The 16,976-nt window shown below is 44.7% G+C and overlaps 1 protein-coding gene across 3 annotated transcripts in view; it reads left to right on the plus strand.

The window, feature by feature from the left end:
* The first annotated feature begins 1,948 nt into the window (after positions 1–1,948).
* The window catches only part of ANKRD13A (ankyrin repeat domain 13A), a 34,552-nt gene continuing 19,524 nt past the window's right edge, over positions 1,949–16,976 (plus strand). The window contains exons 1-3 of one of the 3 annotated variants that reach the window (XM_061141734.1): positions 1,949–2,172; positions 14,105–14,237; positions 16,252–16,376. In XM_061141734.1, coding sequence (XP_060997717.1) covers positions 2,077–2,172; positions 14,105–14,237; positions 16,252–16,376 — 354 coding nt within the window. In that variant the 5' untranslated portion in view covers positions 1,949–2,076. Of the gene's footprint in view, positions 2,173–14,104; positions 14,238–14,784; positions 14,924–16,251; positions 16,377–16,976 lie in introns of those variants that run through there. The other 2 variants (XM_061141733.1, XM_061141735.1) reach the window with 2 other exon arrangements.

A 16,976-nucleotide genomic window follows, 5' to 3' on the forward strand; every position in this document is an offset into this window, starting at 1 on the left:
AACTTAAGTTTGGCTGACTGTGGTCAAGTGTAAGTATTATCTATTAGTCCTTTTGGCCATAACCCCAAATTCAAAAATAAAGGACACTCGTATGTGGAATAAACCAGCAACTTAGGTAACTTTGAATCATAACCCAGTTTTGAGCTGTGGCAGAACAGTGTTTCTCAAAGTGGGCGGGGTGTGTGTATGAATTTTTCTCCTCCAGGGGACATTTGGAGACATGTTGGCCGGAGTGTTACTGATATCTAGCGGGTAGAAATGGCGGTTATTCTGCCCAACTGCTACTGCTGCTGCTAAGTCGCGTCAGTCGGGTCCGACTCTGTGCGACCCCATAGAAGGCAGCCCACCAGGCTCAGCCGCCCCTGGGATTCTCCAGGCAAGAACACTGGAGTGGGTTGCCATTTCCTTCTCCAATGCATGAAAGTGAAAAGTGAAAGTGAAGTCACTCAGTCGTGTCCAACTCTTCGAGACACCATGAACTGCAGCCTACCAGGCTCCTCCGTCCATGGGATTTTCCAGGCAAGAGTACTGGAGTGGGTTGCCATTGCCTTCTCCCTTCTGCCCAACATCCCCACATAAAGTATTATGTGGATCCTATCTTCCTTTCCAATTTGGATTCCTTTTATTTCTCTTTCTTCTGATTGTTGTGCCTAGGACCTCCAAAACTATGTTGAATAAAAGTGATGTGAGTGGGCATCCTTGCTCCTGATTTTAGAGGAAATGCTTTCAGCTTTTCACCCTTCAGTATGATGTTAGCTGTGGGTTTGTCATATACGGTCTTTTTTATGTTGCAGTACGTTCCCTCAGTATGTAGCATTCTACAATGGTACTCAGTCATAAAAAAAGAATGAAAGCGCCATTTGCAGCAACAAGGATGGACTTTGAGGGCATTATACTAAATGAAATAAGACAGAGGAAGACAAATACAGTATGATATCACTTACACGTGGAATCTAAAAATTACAACAAAGTTGTAAACATAACAAAAATGAAGCAGTTTCACAGATACAGAGAAACTAGTCCTTACCAGTGGAGAGAGGGGTAATATAAGTATGGGGGAGTGGGAGGCACAAACTACTGGGTGTAACATAGACTCAAGGATGTATTGTACAATACCAGAAATATAACCAATATTTGGTAAAAACTGTAAATGGAAAGCAACTTTTTAAAACTGTATAAAAAATAAAAATAAATCCAAAGTAAAAAAATAAAAGAGTTACCAGAACAACAAAGACAAATAAATCAAATTTATGTGGTTCAAATGTGCTGAAGTTGAGAAACTCTGAGCTAGAACCACCCTCTCATGAGGCAAGTACTTAACGCCACTTCTCCAAGAGTTCATCATGCCTACTTGAAAATTGGTTGGTGTTGCCCACTTCCAAAATGGCTCCTGACCAATCGTGGCAGCATCTGCTCAGGTCCAAAAAGGCTGCAAGAGAGTCAGGAACTAGAATAGTTTGGTCCAGGAGCCTGTTGTCACCAACCCCCCCCCCCCCCCCCCCGCGGCCGCAGAGCCGATGGAAGAGGCCCAGTTGTGGACCGAACCATATGAGGGACCTGGGGCAGGGGAAAAAAGGATGATAAAGGCTAGGTCGAGTTTTTCAGGTCGAGATCCTAGGCTAAGCAAGAGAGTTTTATTTCTGTTTTCGGTATGATGCTGTGATTCCCGGTGTGGGGTCGGAGGTGGGTGGGGTTGGGCAGAGCCCGGGCCGGGTGGCTAGCCTCGCCTCCCCCCTCGCCGTGGCGCGCGGTGGTCCGCTCTCCGCACTTCCCTGTTTGGGGCAGTTCGGCCCGCAGAAGTCGGTTCGCGAGCTGTCAGCGCGGGCGGGAGCGCCGCGGGGCGCAGGGTGGGCGCGGCCGAGCCCGGTCCCCAACCCGGCCCGCGACCCCCGACCTCCCGCGCGTGCCCTGCACCCGGCCGCTAGGCCGGCCGGCCGCGTACCGCGCCCTCTCGCTCGCTCGCTCGCCTGGTTCTCTTCGCTCGCCGGCCGCCCGGCGGGCGGGCGCCGGAGACCCCCACCGGGGGCTGAGGCTTGTCAGGCGGGCGGTGAGGGCCGGGCTGCGGCCTCCCTCACCATGTCCTCGCCCCACGACGCTAGCGGAGACTTCCCCTTGCACCTCCTAGTCTGGAACAACGACTACCGGCAGCTGGAGAAGGAGCTGCGGGACCAGGTGAGGGGGTGAGGCGGGGGTCTTCCCCCGGCGAGAGGAGCCGGGGAGTCGGGGATCGTATCGCCTCCCTGAGCCCATCTCCAGCCCTCTACCCTCGGGGCACCGCCGTCCCCTTCCACTCAGCAATCGAGGGACAATAATAATAACAGCAGGATGTGTACTGAGTATTTAATGTGTGCCAGGCCGTGTGTCGAAGGTTTTACATACATCCTCCCTCTTAACCTTTCCAGCAGCCCTAGGAGTTAGGTACTGTCCTTTCATTTTACAGAGAAGGAAACTGAGGCGCTCAGAGATTATGCCCCTTACACAAGGTCGCTTACCTAATCAACACCAAATCGAGATTGTAACTCTGGCCAACTGGCTCCAGCGTACACCGTCTTAACCAGATACGCCTGCCTCTCTCCAAAATGTGTGAACAACACACACCTCTCACCCCACCCATTCTTTTTGTCAGGAAGGGCTTGGTTGGGTTTGGAGTCCAGGTTCTAACTCGCCCTGTGACCTTGGGCAAGGCATTTTCCCCTCTCTGACCCACGTCCTCTTCTTTGTGGAATGAGGGTGTTGATACCCATGTGGGCAAATTCTGTACTTGACTGTTACCAATAGGTCTGGGGTGATGCCCAAGAAAAACTCCCCAGGGAGGCTGATATACAGCAAAGTTTGAGAATCGCTGGTGCACAGCATCCTTAAAATCACTTCCTGTTCTAAAGTGCTTTGATTCCTTTTTTATTTATTCCCAGCTTTATAAGCAGTGGTTCTCAGTTGGAAGTGATTTCCTCCATCCCACACATCTGGTAATTAATAGAGACATTTTTGTTTGTTACACACGCGGGGAGTGGGTGTTACTGGAATCTAATGGGTAGAGGCCACAGAGGCTGCTCAGTATCCTATAAGACACACATGTGTAAGACATCCCCCTCCCCAGTTATGATTTGTTTTTCCCAAAATGTCAGTAACATCTTGCTTGAGAAACCCTGTCTTCAAAGCAGCACAGTGATTCTGGGAGGTATTGGTACCCTCAAGTTACAAACCGACAAACTTAGCAGTTAGGATGTGTATGTGTGTGTTTTAGTCGCTCAGTCATGTCCAGTTCTTTGCGACCTCTTGGACTGTATGTAGCCCACCAGACTCCTCTGTCCTTGGAATTCTCCAGGCAAGAACACTGGAGCGGGTGGCCATTCCTTTCTCCAGGGGATCTTCCCGACCCAGGGATCAAACCTGGATCTCCTGCATTGTAAGCAGATTCTTTAAGTCTGAGCCACCAGGGAAGCACCAAGCAGTTAGGATAGAGACTTGTAATTACCTCGTGTAATTGTTCTGGTTGATTTCATTTTATCTAGTGTGTTAAAGTTCTGGTTTTTGAATGGCTCAAATTTGATGCTCTAATTGTCAAGAAATTTTAGAGGAACAAGGGCATTGGTTTTCTTCTGATTTGCAAAAATTGAGCGAGGTCAGCATTCCCCCCCACACCCCCCATACTTGATGAACAGTTACTGCTAAGTGTGTTCTTTCTTTTTGGCTGTGTTGGATCTTCACTGCTGCCTGGGCTTTTTTCTAGTTGTGGTGAGCAGGGCCTACTCATTGCGGTGGCTTCTCTTGTTGCAGAGCACTGGCTCTAGGCGAGTGGGCTTTAGCAGTTGCGGCTCAGAGGGGCTGAGTATTTGCGGCTCCTGGGCTGTAGAGCAAGGCTAAGTTGTTGTGGATCCTAGGCTTAGTTGCTTTGCGGCATGTGGGGATATTCCCTGATCAGGGATCTAATACATGTCTCCTGCGCTGGCAAGCGGATCCTTTACCACTGAGCCACCAGGGAAGCCCTAAGTGTGTTCTTGTACTCTGCCATCTTTCTTTAAGTCTGCTGAGCTCCCACTGGAAGTCAAAAGTTGCCCTTTTTTCTTTTAAGATCTCTGTCCACGCAAAATAAACTTTTGTCGTAAGAGTCCTTGTGCCTAATTAGATCATGCCCCCAGAGTAAATGATTCAACAGTTAGGCATCACAGTATACCTGATGACTCAGTTCCTTCTCTTGCTAGACATAGCTCAGAGGGAATCCGCCATCGTTTTGTTCTCAGCTTTAAGTCTCACCTTAGACACTTTAAAAATGACCAGACAATCTTTGTTTTTAGGCCTGCTGTGTTTTGCCTCTGTACTTCCTCAGTATCGGAGCCTCACAGCTTCTTGTGAAATATTGAGATAAAGTACAAGGAAAGTCACAAAACTAAAATCCTATCTGATAGAGTGGTTCAGCATCGTCATTGAACCACACACACGTTCAATACCAGCTTCAGAAAACATCAGGCTTTCTGTTCATGGGAGGTGAGGAAGAGAGTTAAAATGAAGCACCGTCTTTCTTTATAGAAAAAGTCAGTCGATAAGAACAAAGTCTTGGTTTGTAATCTAAAATGTGGCATGGTTGAATTATTTCTTTTTCCTGCAACTTGTGATAGAAGTGTTCATTGAAAGTTCCCTGTGCCGCTCACCTTGAAAAACATTAAGGACACTGGTGATTAGCACATTCTAATTTTGCAGCAAAGTAGTCCTGGGATACATTGATCCTTAGTGCCTTTGAGTGTCAAGGAGGTCAAGAAAGAATACGCAACGTTGCTAATTATTTGATTTTGACTTTGTTATCTGTTATCACTGTAGATCATGCCACAAGATTCTGTTTTCTCTAGGGGAGAGATAGTTGAAGTGTATTCAGAAAAATCATCTTGACTGTGGAAGTTGGACTGTCATGACCATGCAATCCAATCGCAATCCTGAAACTTTGGCCATTGAAGGGGTGGAGATGGGGCTGGCTTCACGGTGTGCAGGCTTGACAGTTGCATAGGGCCCTGTCCTCAGAAGTGGTTCATGCTTGGTTCAATGCTCTGTTATCATCTGGAAAGTCTTACTATTTTCTTTTGAAGAAGGGGCCTTGCATGTTGATTTTTATGTGGATCCTGTGAATTATGCAACTGCTTCAGGATCAAAAGTTGATCATTGATACCATTAAAACACAAGGCAGGGAATATTTTGTTACTTTCATATTTATTGAGATCCTCTGGTAATTATGAAATAGCTATCTACTCTTCTGCCTTGGAGGCAGTTAGGTTAATGGCCAGTACTAATGCTGGTTAAGTTGTGAGCTTGGGTGCTTAATTTACCCCTACCAAATCAGTTCATGAGCTGTCAAAATGCGGAGCGTTAACACTAAAAGCTTACTATTTTGCCAGGCACTGTGCTGAAATGTTTTTGTTGTTTTTGGTTTGTTTTAACTTTTTCTTTTATATTGCAGTATAGCTGGTTAACAATGTTGTGACAGTTTCAGATGGACAGTAAAAGGACTCAGCCATACATATACATGCATCCATTCTGCCCCAGACTCGTCTCCCATCCCAGCTGCCACTTAACGTTGAGCAGAGTTCCCTGTGGTATACTGTAGGTAAAACATATATAAACATACATATATATATATATATATTTTATTTTTGGCCACACTGCACTGCATATGGAATCTTAGTTTCCCTACCAGGGATCAAACCTACCTAGACACCCTGCATTGGAAGCATGGAGTCTTAACCACTGGGCTGCCAGGGAAGTCCCTTAAAATGTTTTATGTGCAGTTTTAGATTTAATTCTTACTTCAGTCCCCTGGGGACGCTTGTGTGATTCCAATTTTACAGATGAGGAAACAGAGGTGGAGAGGTTCAGTCACCTGCTTACCAAGTCTTCAAACCAAGATGTCAACCCTGAGGAAGTCACTCTCACAGAATAAGAATCCTGTATTCTTAACCCTCCCGCTTTCCTTCTTTTGGTAAAAGTGCCTCCATTTCAGGATTCTGGAGAAAGAGGAAGGGAACAGATCAGAAGGTGTGGGCCCAGGATACCTGGAAGCAGTACATTTACCATAGCTGCTGCTGTTAATATCATCATCATCCTGGGAATGTAGCTCCTTTTATGTATGTTCCAGTTTTTCTACAAGGAACCCGTATTGGCTACATAATTAAAAACAAAAAATTCCCATCACCCCAGCAATAAAGCCGGCTGTTTCACTTAAGCCTTTGTTTGCCAGTACTTTTCTGCAGTCCGTTCTTCATTCTTTCCGTCCCACGAGTGAGACATGAAACGGGCACACTGGTAGCTGTAAGAATTTTTATTTTGTTCCAGGAACAGCAGCACAGAAAGAATCAAGTTTATCCAGATGAAGAAGAATAAGCACGTGTTTCTGAATGTGTGTGAGTCAGCCCCAGTCTCACCGTGTCTTGTTCATTTAGCTGAAGTTCACTGCTTGTGTAACTTTGCCAGAGATGAGATTGTTTCAAGCTTTCAACGTTTACTCAGCCGAGGCACTTTATTAAGTGCCTCTTAACCCATCAGCTCTATTGTCTTTACTATTCAGTGAGGCCTTGAAGTTGGTCGGTGCAGTTGAAATGATTTGTGTTCTGGTTATGTCATTTGCCACTTAGCCTGAGAGGTCTGTTAAACATCTTTCAGCCTTCCTGCCGATGCTGGGAGAATGAATGAAAATTTAAGGGGGCAGATGCAAAGGACAGTCTGTGCACCTCAGCAGGGGAGGGAAGGCCCTGTGGAATCAAATGGGGTAGAGGGTGACCGATGAGGCCTGACTCCAGGGCCAGCCCTCGGTTAGGGAGCCAGCAGTGAAAGCACAACATCTGGGCAAAAGAGAGGGGACGACCTAGGCAGCGGCAGTGCTGGGAGCCTGACCGGGAACCACCCTGGGGTTCTCATCGCAGCCCAGGGCAAGGCTGGGTGAGGCCACTGGGCACTCATTCAAGCCAGTGCTGGTTGGCTGGAAGCCCGCCCTGAGCCAGAGCCTTGGAGCCAAGGGAAAGAGCCTGGAGCCTGCTCTCGGGTGCTCCTCCTCAGCCCACGGGCTCAGTCGCATCTTTGAAACCAGGCACGTTATCTATACCTCCCCCTCCCCCGGACTTAGCGTGGGAGAACCAGTTTAGGCCCCGGCTGGCCATGGAGGACCAGGGCCGTCTGAGAACGCACAGGAATGAGGGTGGTTGACTCTCTCAAGCCAAGGGAGGGCCAGTTAGCAGCCTCTTGCCCGAGGCCTTCCCCCCAGGAGGTACCTGTGATAGTTTGTGAAGTTCTGACTGTGCGCCACTCAGAGTGGGTCCCCCAAGGCTAATGAGGGACCTGGAAGTGGATCCTGCCGTCTGACCCTGCAGCCCGCACTCAGCTTGAGAGCAGCAGGGTACCAAAGAGGGCTTGGATGAGAAAAATTGGTGGGCTTAAAAATTAGCACATGAGACATGGAGAAATCTCATGCCTTTTCTTCTTTGGGGGGGCACTATGATCGTTAAGAGGGTAGGCAGTTTTAATTTGGTGCAGCTCATCACTGGAGAAACTTAAAGGAAAAACTTAAATGGTCAGCTGTGACAGTGAATTCCAGTGAAATTCTGAGCTCTTGCTGACTCAACTCGTGTCATTAGTTTAGGACCCTCAGCTGCCCTATTAGCTGTAAGGAAATTTGAACAAATCCCTTTTAGGGAGAAAGTGACAGCTTATGTGAAGCAATGTAGTGTAGGTGTATAATCACAAGAGCTGACTCTTCTAAGAGCTTGCTATGATGTGTACCCTTGTAAGACTTTTGTAAGATAGGTGGCTTTTGTTTTTTGTTTGTTCTTATTGTTCCCATTTTACAAGTGAGCATATTGAAGCTCAAGAGGAGTTAAGCAACTCATCAAAGAGCATATAGATCATAGATGAGGTTTATGTGTTACATAAAACACATACATAGGTTGATTTTTAAACATCTTTATTGAGACTCAGTTCCCTTATGCAACTCACCCGTTAACGTGTATCGTTCGCTGTTTGTAGTCTGTTCCCTGAGTTGTGCAGCTGTCACACAGTCACATTCCAGAACATTTTCATCACCCCCAAAAGAAACCCCACACCCATTACTGTCATCCCCTATTTCCCCCCAACCCTTCAGCCCCAGGCAACATTAAGCAGCTTGATACCTCTGTAGATTTGCTGCTTCTGGCCATTTCTTATAAATGGAATCATACAATACATGGCTTTTGTGTGTGGCTTCTTTAACCTAACATGATGTTTTCAGTGTTCATCCATGTCGTGGGAGATGTTAATACTTCATTCCTTTTAATGGCTGAATAGTATTCTCGTGTGTGTGTGTGTGTGTGTGTGTGTGTGTACACACTATATTTTGTTTATTCTTTTGCCAGTTGATGGACATTTGGGCTATTATGAATAATGCTGCTCTGCTTATCTGTGTACAGGTTTTTGTGTGACTGTATGTTTTTATTTTTCCTGGGTAAACACCTACAAGAGGACTTGCTGGGTCTTATATTAATAGTAATTCTGTGTTTAACTTTTTGAGGAACTGCCAAATGTTTTTTCAGTCTGACTGCACCATTTTACATTCCCATCAACAATGTTTAATGGTTCTAGTTTTTCCACATCCTTGTCAGCACTTGTTATTGTCCTTTTGATTGTAGCCATCCTAGTGGATGTGAAGTATTATCTCATTGTGGTTTTGATTTGCATTTCCCTAAGCTTCCCTGGTAGCTCAGCTGGTAAAGAATCTGCCTACAATGCAGGAGACCCCAGTTCCATTCCTGGGTCACGAAAATCCTCTAGAGGAGGGATAGGTTACCCACTCCAGTATTCTTGGACTTCCCTGGTGGCTCAGATGGTAAAGAATCGCCTGCAATGCGGAAGACCTGGGTTTGATTCCTGGGTCGGAAAGATCCCTTGTTGGAGGGCATGGCAACCTACTCCAGTATTCTTACCTGGTCCAGGTAAGACAGAGCGGCTTACAGATCATGGGGTCGCAAAGAGTCTGACATGACTGAGCAAGTAAGTGCAGCACAGCACAATGATTAGTTATTTGAGCATCTTCCATGTGCTGTTGGGTTGTTAGGGTTCTTCATATATTCTAGATGTGCACATGTTAGTTGCCTCAGTTGTGTCCGACTCTTTGGACCCCGTGGACTGTAGCCTGCTAGGCTCCTCTGTCCATGGGATTCTCCAGGCAAGAATTCTGGAGTAGGTTGCCATGCCCTTCTTCAGGGGATCTTCCTGACCCAGGGATGAAACCCCTGTCTCTTGTGTCTCCTGCACTGGCAGACAAGTTCTTTACCACTAGGGCCACCTGGGAAGCTCCCATATTCTAAATACTAGCCCCTTAATAAGTATATGACTTACAAATATTTTCTCCCTGTCTTTGGGTTGTCTTTTTACTTTATACCATTTGAAGTACAACAGTTTATCAGTTTAGATGGAGTGTAATTTACCTATATTTTCTTTTGTCTCATGCTTTTGATGTTGTATCTGGGAAAATTTTGCTTAACACAAGGTCACACAAATATAATTGTATGTTTTCCTCTAAGAGTTTTGTTGTTTTATTTCTTACATTCAGGTTTATGATCAACTTTGAGCTAATTTTTGCATTTAGTATATATAATACTTCATTCTTTTTTTGCATGTTGATATCTAGTTGTGCAAGCCCCATCTGTGGAAAAGATTATTCTTTCCCCATTGAATTATTTTGGCACCCTTGTTGAAAACCAATTGGCCATAAACGTATAAGTTTATTTCTGGACTCTGAATTGTATTCCACTGATTTATATGTCTACCCTTTTGCCAGTATCACAGTCTTGATTGCTGTAGCTTTGTGTAGTAAGTTGTGAAATTGGGGAGTATGATTTCTCAAATTTTACTCTTCTTTTCAAGATGATTTTGGCTATTCTGGGTCCCTTGAATTTCCTTAAGAATTTTAGTATCACCTGGTTCATTTCTGTAAGAAATAAGCTGGAATTTTTATGGAGAGTGCATTGACTCTGTAGCTCAGTTTAGGGAGTTTTGACATGTTAAAATATTAAGTCTTCTGAACCATGAACATGGGATGTTTTTCCATTCATTTAGATCTTTATTTCTTTCAACAATGCATTAAAGTTTTCAGAGTATAAGGTTTATACTTCTTTTGTTACTTATTTATAAATGTTTTATTCTTTCCAATGTCACTGTAAATGGAATTTTTTATTTCATTTTTGAGTTGTTACAAGTGTATAAATATACAATTGATTTTTCTGCATTGCTGTTGTAGCCTACAACTTGCTGAACTCATTAGTTCTAATATTTTTTAAGTGGATTTCCTATATGTGAGATCATGTTGTCTATGAGTAGAAATAGTTTTACATTTTCCTTTTCAGTCCAGATGCCTTTTATTTCTTTTTCTTGCCTTATAGCCTTGGTTAGAACCTCTAGTACAGTGTTTAATAGATATGATGAAGAGAACATTCCTGTCTTATTTCTTATCTTGGGGGAAAGCATCCATTCTTTCACCGTTAAGTATGATGTTAGCTGTGGGTTTTTCATAGATGGATGATGTTTGAGGAAGTTCCCTTCATTCCTAGTTTGTTAAATGTTTTGGTTTTTTTTTAATCATGAAGGGGTGTAGGATTTTGTGAAATGCTTTTTCTGCCTCATCTTAGTCCATTTGGGCTGCAGTAACAAAATATCATAAACTGGACAGTTTATGAACAATGGAAATTTACATAGTTTTGGCGCCTGGAAGTTCAAGATCATGGTGCCAGCGGGTTTGTGTGGTGTCTGGTGAGGGCTTTCCTCCTGCTTCGTAGCAAGTGTCTTCTCACAGTGTCCTAACTTGGCAGAGGATTCACAAGCTCTCTGGAGCCTGTTTTCTAAAGACACTCATTCCATTCATGAGGGCTCCACTCTCATGATCTAAGTACTTCCCAAAGGCCCCACTTCCTAATACCATCATCTTTGGAGGTTAGGATGTCAACATATGAATTTTGGGTGGACACTTCACATTCAGACCACAGCATGAATTTATTGAGATGGTCATGTTTTTAATTTTTTTCTATCAATATGATGTGTTACATTAATTGATTATTGGATGTTAAGTCACCCTTGCATTGGTGGGATAAACTCACTTGGTCATGGTGTACAATAACCCTTTTCATATATTATTGAATTTATCTTGCTAAGATATTGTTGAGGATTTTTGTATCTATTGTCATAAGAGATCAGAGAAGGCAATGGCACCCCACTCCAGTACTCTTGCCTGGAAAATCCCGTGGATGGAGGAGCCTGGTAGGCTGCAGTTCGTCAGGTTGTGAAGAGTCGGACATGACTGAGCGACCTCACTTTCACTTTTCACTTTCATGCATTGGAGAAGGAAATGGCAACCCACTCCAGTGTTCTTGCCTGGAGAATCCCAGGGACCAGGGAGCCTGGTGGGCTGCCATCTATGGGGTCGCACAGAGTCAGACACGACTGAAGTGACTTAGCAGCAGCAGCAGTCATAAGAGATATTGGTCTGTGGTTGTCTTTCTTGTGTGATTTGTTGGTCATCAGCATAATACTGGACTTATAAAATGAGTTGGGTGGTTTTCTTCCTTCTGTTTTTGGGTTTGTGAAGAATTGGAATTAATTTGTTGAACGTTTGGTAGAATTCACCAGGGAAGCCATTCTGGGCCTGAGGTTTTTTCCCCTGGGAAATTTTAAAATTACTGAGTCAATCTTTTTACTTGTTATAAATTTTTTCACATTTTCTGTTTTTTTTCCTAAGTGAGTTTTGCTAGTTTGTGGCTGCCTAGGAATATGTGCCTTTCGTCTAAGTTCTTGTTTGTTGGAATACAGTTGTTCATAGTATTCATTTATAATACTTCTTATTTCTGTAGAGTTGATGGTAATATCCTCTTTATCATTCCTGATTTTGGTAACTTGAATCTTCTTTCTTTTTTTCTTTTGGTCCATCTAGCTGAAAGTTTGTCAATTTTGTTGATATTTTCCAGGAGCCAACTTTTGGTTTTGTTGATATTTCTCTGTTGATTTTCTATCCTTTTCTCCCCCCACCAGTTTCTACTGGTGAATAACAGTTGTTAAAACCCATTGTTTTAAATCACACTGTCATTATATCATTCTTCCTCCTTTCTCTCCTTTCAGATGAAAAGGAGGGGCATAGGAGGCCCTGCACAGTTATAATTATCTATGCAAAGTGTGCAGTTATGGGACTCAGACATACAGTTCCCCCCCACCCCCACCCTGTGGTCAAAAATAGAAAAAAGTTAACAACTTAATATATTTGACTTTGAGTGTATACATCATATCTAGTGGCCCAGAAATTTGAGTGTTACTCCTTAGTCCCAGATGTTGGCTTTGTTCTAGGGTGTGAATTAAAGTAAGTAGTTTCCCCTTTTGCCTGGTAAATATTGTTAAGCATCTCCTGTGTCCGGCAGCATACTAACCCTAGTACCTTTCATGTAGTACATAAAACTTGTTGAGTAAGAAAGCATCATCTATAACAGGCATGAAAGATAAGAATGAATTTGCTAAGTCTTTCCTTCTTGCTAAATTTCAGGTAAGTTAATAGTTTTAAGCCACATTACTTTCCCAAAAAAAAAAAAAAAAAAGAACAATGATTTAATACAAATTAGAGACTAGGGTGGCAGAAGCGAAGAAGTATAAGATTCAGATCCTGCCCTTTGGACTTCTCCAGTGAGATAAACAGGCCATCCCGTTGGAACAGTCAGGGAACCCCAGGAGGTGGTGTGAGCCCCGTTCTAGGAGACGTGATGGCATTTCAGCACCTGAGAGAACCCTGAGGCCTGGAGTTGGTCCAGGAGGACACATGTTCACTTAGCGGAATGTCTGCAGCCACGTCTATTTTTCCTCAATACCAGTCTGTCTTCAGTTCACAGTGGCCGTGATACAATTAGCAAAACGGGGAGGTCAGGTAGCTGTTGGATAGTGGCTATTTGCCCACAGTCCTGCTTACCTTCCTCTCCTGTGGCCGAAAGTGGCTTGTCCTGGATCTCTCTGGAGGCTGCGCCACAACTGGCATCGCACATCAACATAAAGCACATTTTCTAAGCAAGCAGTCTCATGATTTGGGGCTGTGGGGGGTCTTCATTGCTGCACACAGGCTCTTTTTTCTAGTAGTAGGGGCTACTCTTCATTGAGATGCGCAGGCTTCTTATTTCTGTGGCTTCTCTTGTTGGGGAGCAAGGGCTCAGAGTCGTGGTCCATGGGTTCAGTAGTTGTGGCTCACAGGCTTAGTTGCTCTGCAGCACGTGGGATCTTCTGGAGTAGGGATTGAACCCATGTCCCGTGCATTGGCAAGCAGATTCCCAACCACTGGACCACCGGGGTAGTCCCATTAAAGGATTTTATTTTCCAAAAGCCCCACGGAAGTTTCTTGTATCCTTGGAAGAACGTTCAGAGCTGTCTCTGGGAGGCAGCACTGACCCGTTCAGACTGAGCCCTGGACCCCAGTGCAGGCGCCGGAGGGAGGACCAGAATAGGAATGAAGAGTAGAAGCCACATGGATGTTTATCTATGTCCACACGCGTGCCTGGCGGGTCACGCTCATTGTATGTAGGACCCACGGATGCTGCCATTTCGGGGCACTTGGAGCTCAACACACAATAACGAGAGTGGTGTTTTGGTGGGAATCCAGCTAGAGAACGTACTTTTATTGACCCAAATTATCTTCTGTACTTTCAGTTTTGATTAAAGTCCTTGCACTTCCTGTTCTGGACTTGAGTGCTGAGATGTGCTGGAGAAATCCCCCACGTTCCACACCACGGGGTGGCTGTGTTTCCATGCAAGCCCTTAGCCTTATTTAGACTTAATTTGAGTGCTGTTGTGCTTCGGGTTGTGTTTGATGATCGGAGGCCTGTAGCCAGTGTTTATTTATGAGGCTCTTAACTTTATAGCAAAAGGAACTCAGTAACTGTCACCTTTATTTATAGCCCCCAGAGTCACATTTCAGTTTGTGCCCATGTGTAAGCATTTGTTTTTCCCATGTACTGCTGTCTTGAGTGTGCAAATACTATTTTTAGTTTCTATACTTACTATTAAGCTCTGAAACTCCTTTCCATGTTTTTGTGTAATATATCCAGTTATATAAATGCCAGTGTTTACTTTACAGAACGTGGAGGCCCTGGATCCTCGAGGTCGTACCTTGTTGCATCTTGCTGTTTCTTTGGGACATTTGGAATCTGCCAGAGTCCTGCTCCGACATAAAGCAGATGTGACAAAGGAAAATCGCGAGGGTTGGACAGGCAAGTGTACTAGTGAAATAACGTAAAGCCTTCCATTTTGTTTTCTCTCTCTGAATAAAGGACAGCCTCAGTCCTTATTGTCCTCAGAGTCATCTTTCTCTTGAGCTCTGTCTGTCTGGGGACTCGGGGCCAGGAAGGAGCTGAGAGCCTGGGAGGCCACTGGCTTGTCTGCAGCACAATGGCCCCGATTGTGTCCTGGGCCAAGCGCCCAGGGTGGAGGGTGCCTCCTCATCCAGAAAGCAGTTCTCAGTGCGCCAGACACGAGTGCGAACACCCGGTTTCCCCTGAGGAACGTGGCCATTTCTCCAGCAAATCCATCATGATGGACAATCAGAAGGAAATGATGGGCAGTTTGAATCGTCACGTGACGAAGGAGTAGGCGGCGGGCTCTCGCTGAGGGCCTGACTAGTCCTTTCTCTGCCTTCCTTGTTTGCGCCTCAGCACCACTCGGAATGGCTGACGGTAAGGCGGGGAAGGACTCTGGAAAGGCCAACACAAAGGTGCTTTCTCATTCGCAGAGAGTCAGTTTGCAGTTCCCGGGGGACCACATTCATCCATACCTGAAATCTAGGACCATCGGCCACGGACGTGTGGACGTGACTGCCGCTGTGTGTAGCACAGCCGTCCTGGAGTGCCTCACCGCAGAGGTGCTTGAATTGGCAGGACATGTGTCAGAAGACTTGAAGGTAAGGTGTATTACGTCTCGTCACTTGCAACTTGCTATTCGTGGAGATGAAGAATTGGACTCTCTCATCAAGGCTGCAGTTGCTGGTGGTGATGTCAGTCCACACATCCACAAATCTCTGGGAAGAGAGGCCAGCAGAAGCCTGGATTCCTCATTATCTCGGGACTCTGAACACCCCTACAGCTATCCAGTGTTGGTGATTCCAGTGGACTGTATCTCTGGGAATAACACAATTTTGCCTTTTTTGTAATTCTGTTTGAGCAAATTGGAAGCTTAATTAGCTTTCCAACAAGCCAAATTTCTACATTCGAGTCTTAACTGTGTTTAAGTGTTATAGAAACTATAACACTGGAGTAGTGAGTTTTGATTGAGTTGACTGTTTTTGAAAAACTGTTTGGATTTTAATTGTGATGTAGAAATTATAGTAACAAACATTTGGTTTGGTACAGACATTTTTTTCTGTACCAAAAGAAAAAATGTGGTGGATAAGCTAAATAAAGGTCATATCTCACCCCACCCCCCAGCTAAAAAAAATTATAGCTGAAAGTAGTATCCTTCTCCAGTGAAATCCTGGGACTTCACTTGTTTTGAGACTCTTGAGACTCCTTTGGACTTTGAGGAGATCAAACCAGTCAATCCTAAAGGAAATCAACCCTGAATATTCATTGAAAGGACTGATGCCGAAGCTCCAATACTTTGGCCACCTGATCGAAAACCCAACTCATTTGGGAAAAACTGATGCTGGGAAAGATTGAGGGCAGAAGGAGAAGAGGGTGGCAGAAGATGAGATAGTTGATAGCATCACTGACTCTATGGACATGAATTTGAGCAAACTCCCAGAGACACTGAAGGACAGAGGAACCTGGAGTGCTGCAGTTCATGGGATCATGAAGAGTCAGATAGAACGTAGCAACAAAACAATAACAACACTTGTTCTACAAGCTCTCCTACTACTGGTCCCAGTAATGTGGGGTTGACTGAGCAAGAATGCACACAGCCTGCCTGCCCATCTCCACAGCTGTGTGATCACACAGTGAAAGCCAGCTCTGAAGACACCGTCAGGATTTCAGAGTCAGTAGTAAGAAACAGGGGAAAGAGAATAATGGCAGGTTTGCTCAAGAGGCTGAGAGTACTCTGTTCTCTTCTCAGTCAGATAGGGGTTAAAGTAAGTAGTAGTGATCATGAAGATTGGGTGGGGCTGGAGCCCCTGTCCCACTTTAAAGAAATCGTTGGCCTTCAATGCAGAGAGATACTTTTCAAGCTGGCTTTGGAATTTGTGAGTAAGTATGAGAATACAGGGTGATCAGATTATGTCTTTTTGCCTTCCAGTTTTGCACGAGGCTGTGAGCACCGGCGACCCCGAGATGGTGTACACAGTCCTTCAGCATCGGGACTTCCACAACACGTCCATGGCCCTTGAGGGAGTTCCGGAGTTGCTCCAGAAAATTCTCGAGGTAGCCATAAAAACTGACAGCGCCATCAGTGGAGTTAAATGCTGACACAGCAGCCTCAGGCAGAGTGTGACATCCTCCTGCGCCTTCCCAGACGGTTTTAAGGATTGTGAAAACAATGTATTGAATACCAAATAGTGTGATTCCTTGCTTTTGGATCTGTTAAATATGATGTCTTTCACAAAGTATGTTTCCAGGTCACTAGACTGACTCTTTTAAATGCTATTTAGAAGTTAGAACTAAAGACAAATGGACATCAGGCAATTAATTTGTCTAGTTGCCTGTTTTCTTAACAATAGCATCCTGAGTTCAGGTCATCTTGGGGAAATTGTAATGAACTTCATTACTGTCTGGGGATTGTCAGGGCCTGTTGAGGCTCAGAAGTCTGTGTGCAACTCTCCTTGACCCCTCTGTCACTTCTAGCCAGTAGTATTTTGTGACTTCTGATCCATTGCCTGAACTTAGAGTTACTAGCTTTGGGGCAGTTTATCTGTCTTGTGAGTAAAAGGGTACAGGCTCTGTAACACTTGGAGAAATTTCTTAAAAGATTTTACTTCTAGGCTCTCAAGATTGTTTTGTTTTAATATTTATTTATTTGACCTC

This window comes from Dama dama, chromosome 5 (genome assembly GCF_033118175.1).
Source record: "Dama dama isolate Ldn47 chromosome 5, ASM3311817v1, whole genome shotgun sequence".
NCBI lineage: Eukaryota > Metazoa > Chordata > Mammalia > Artiodactyla > Cervidae > Dama > Dama dama.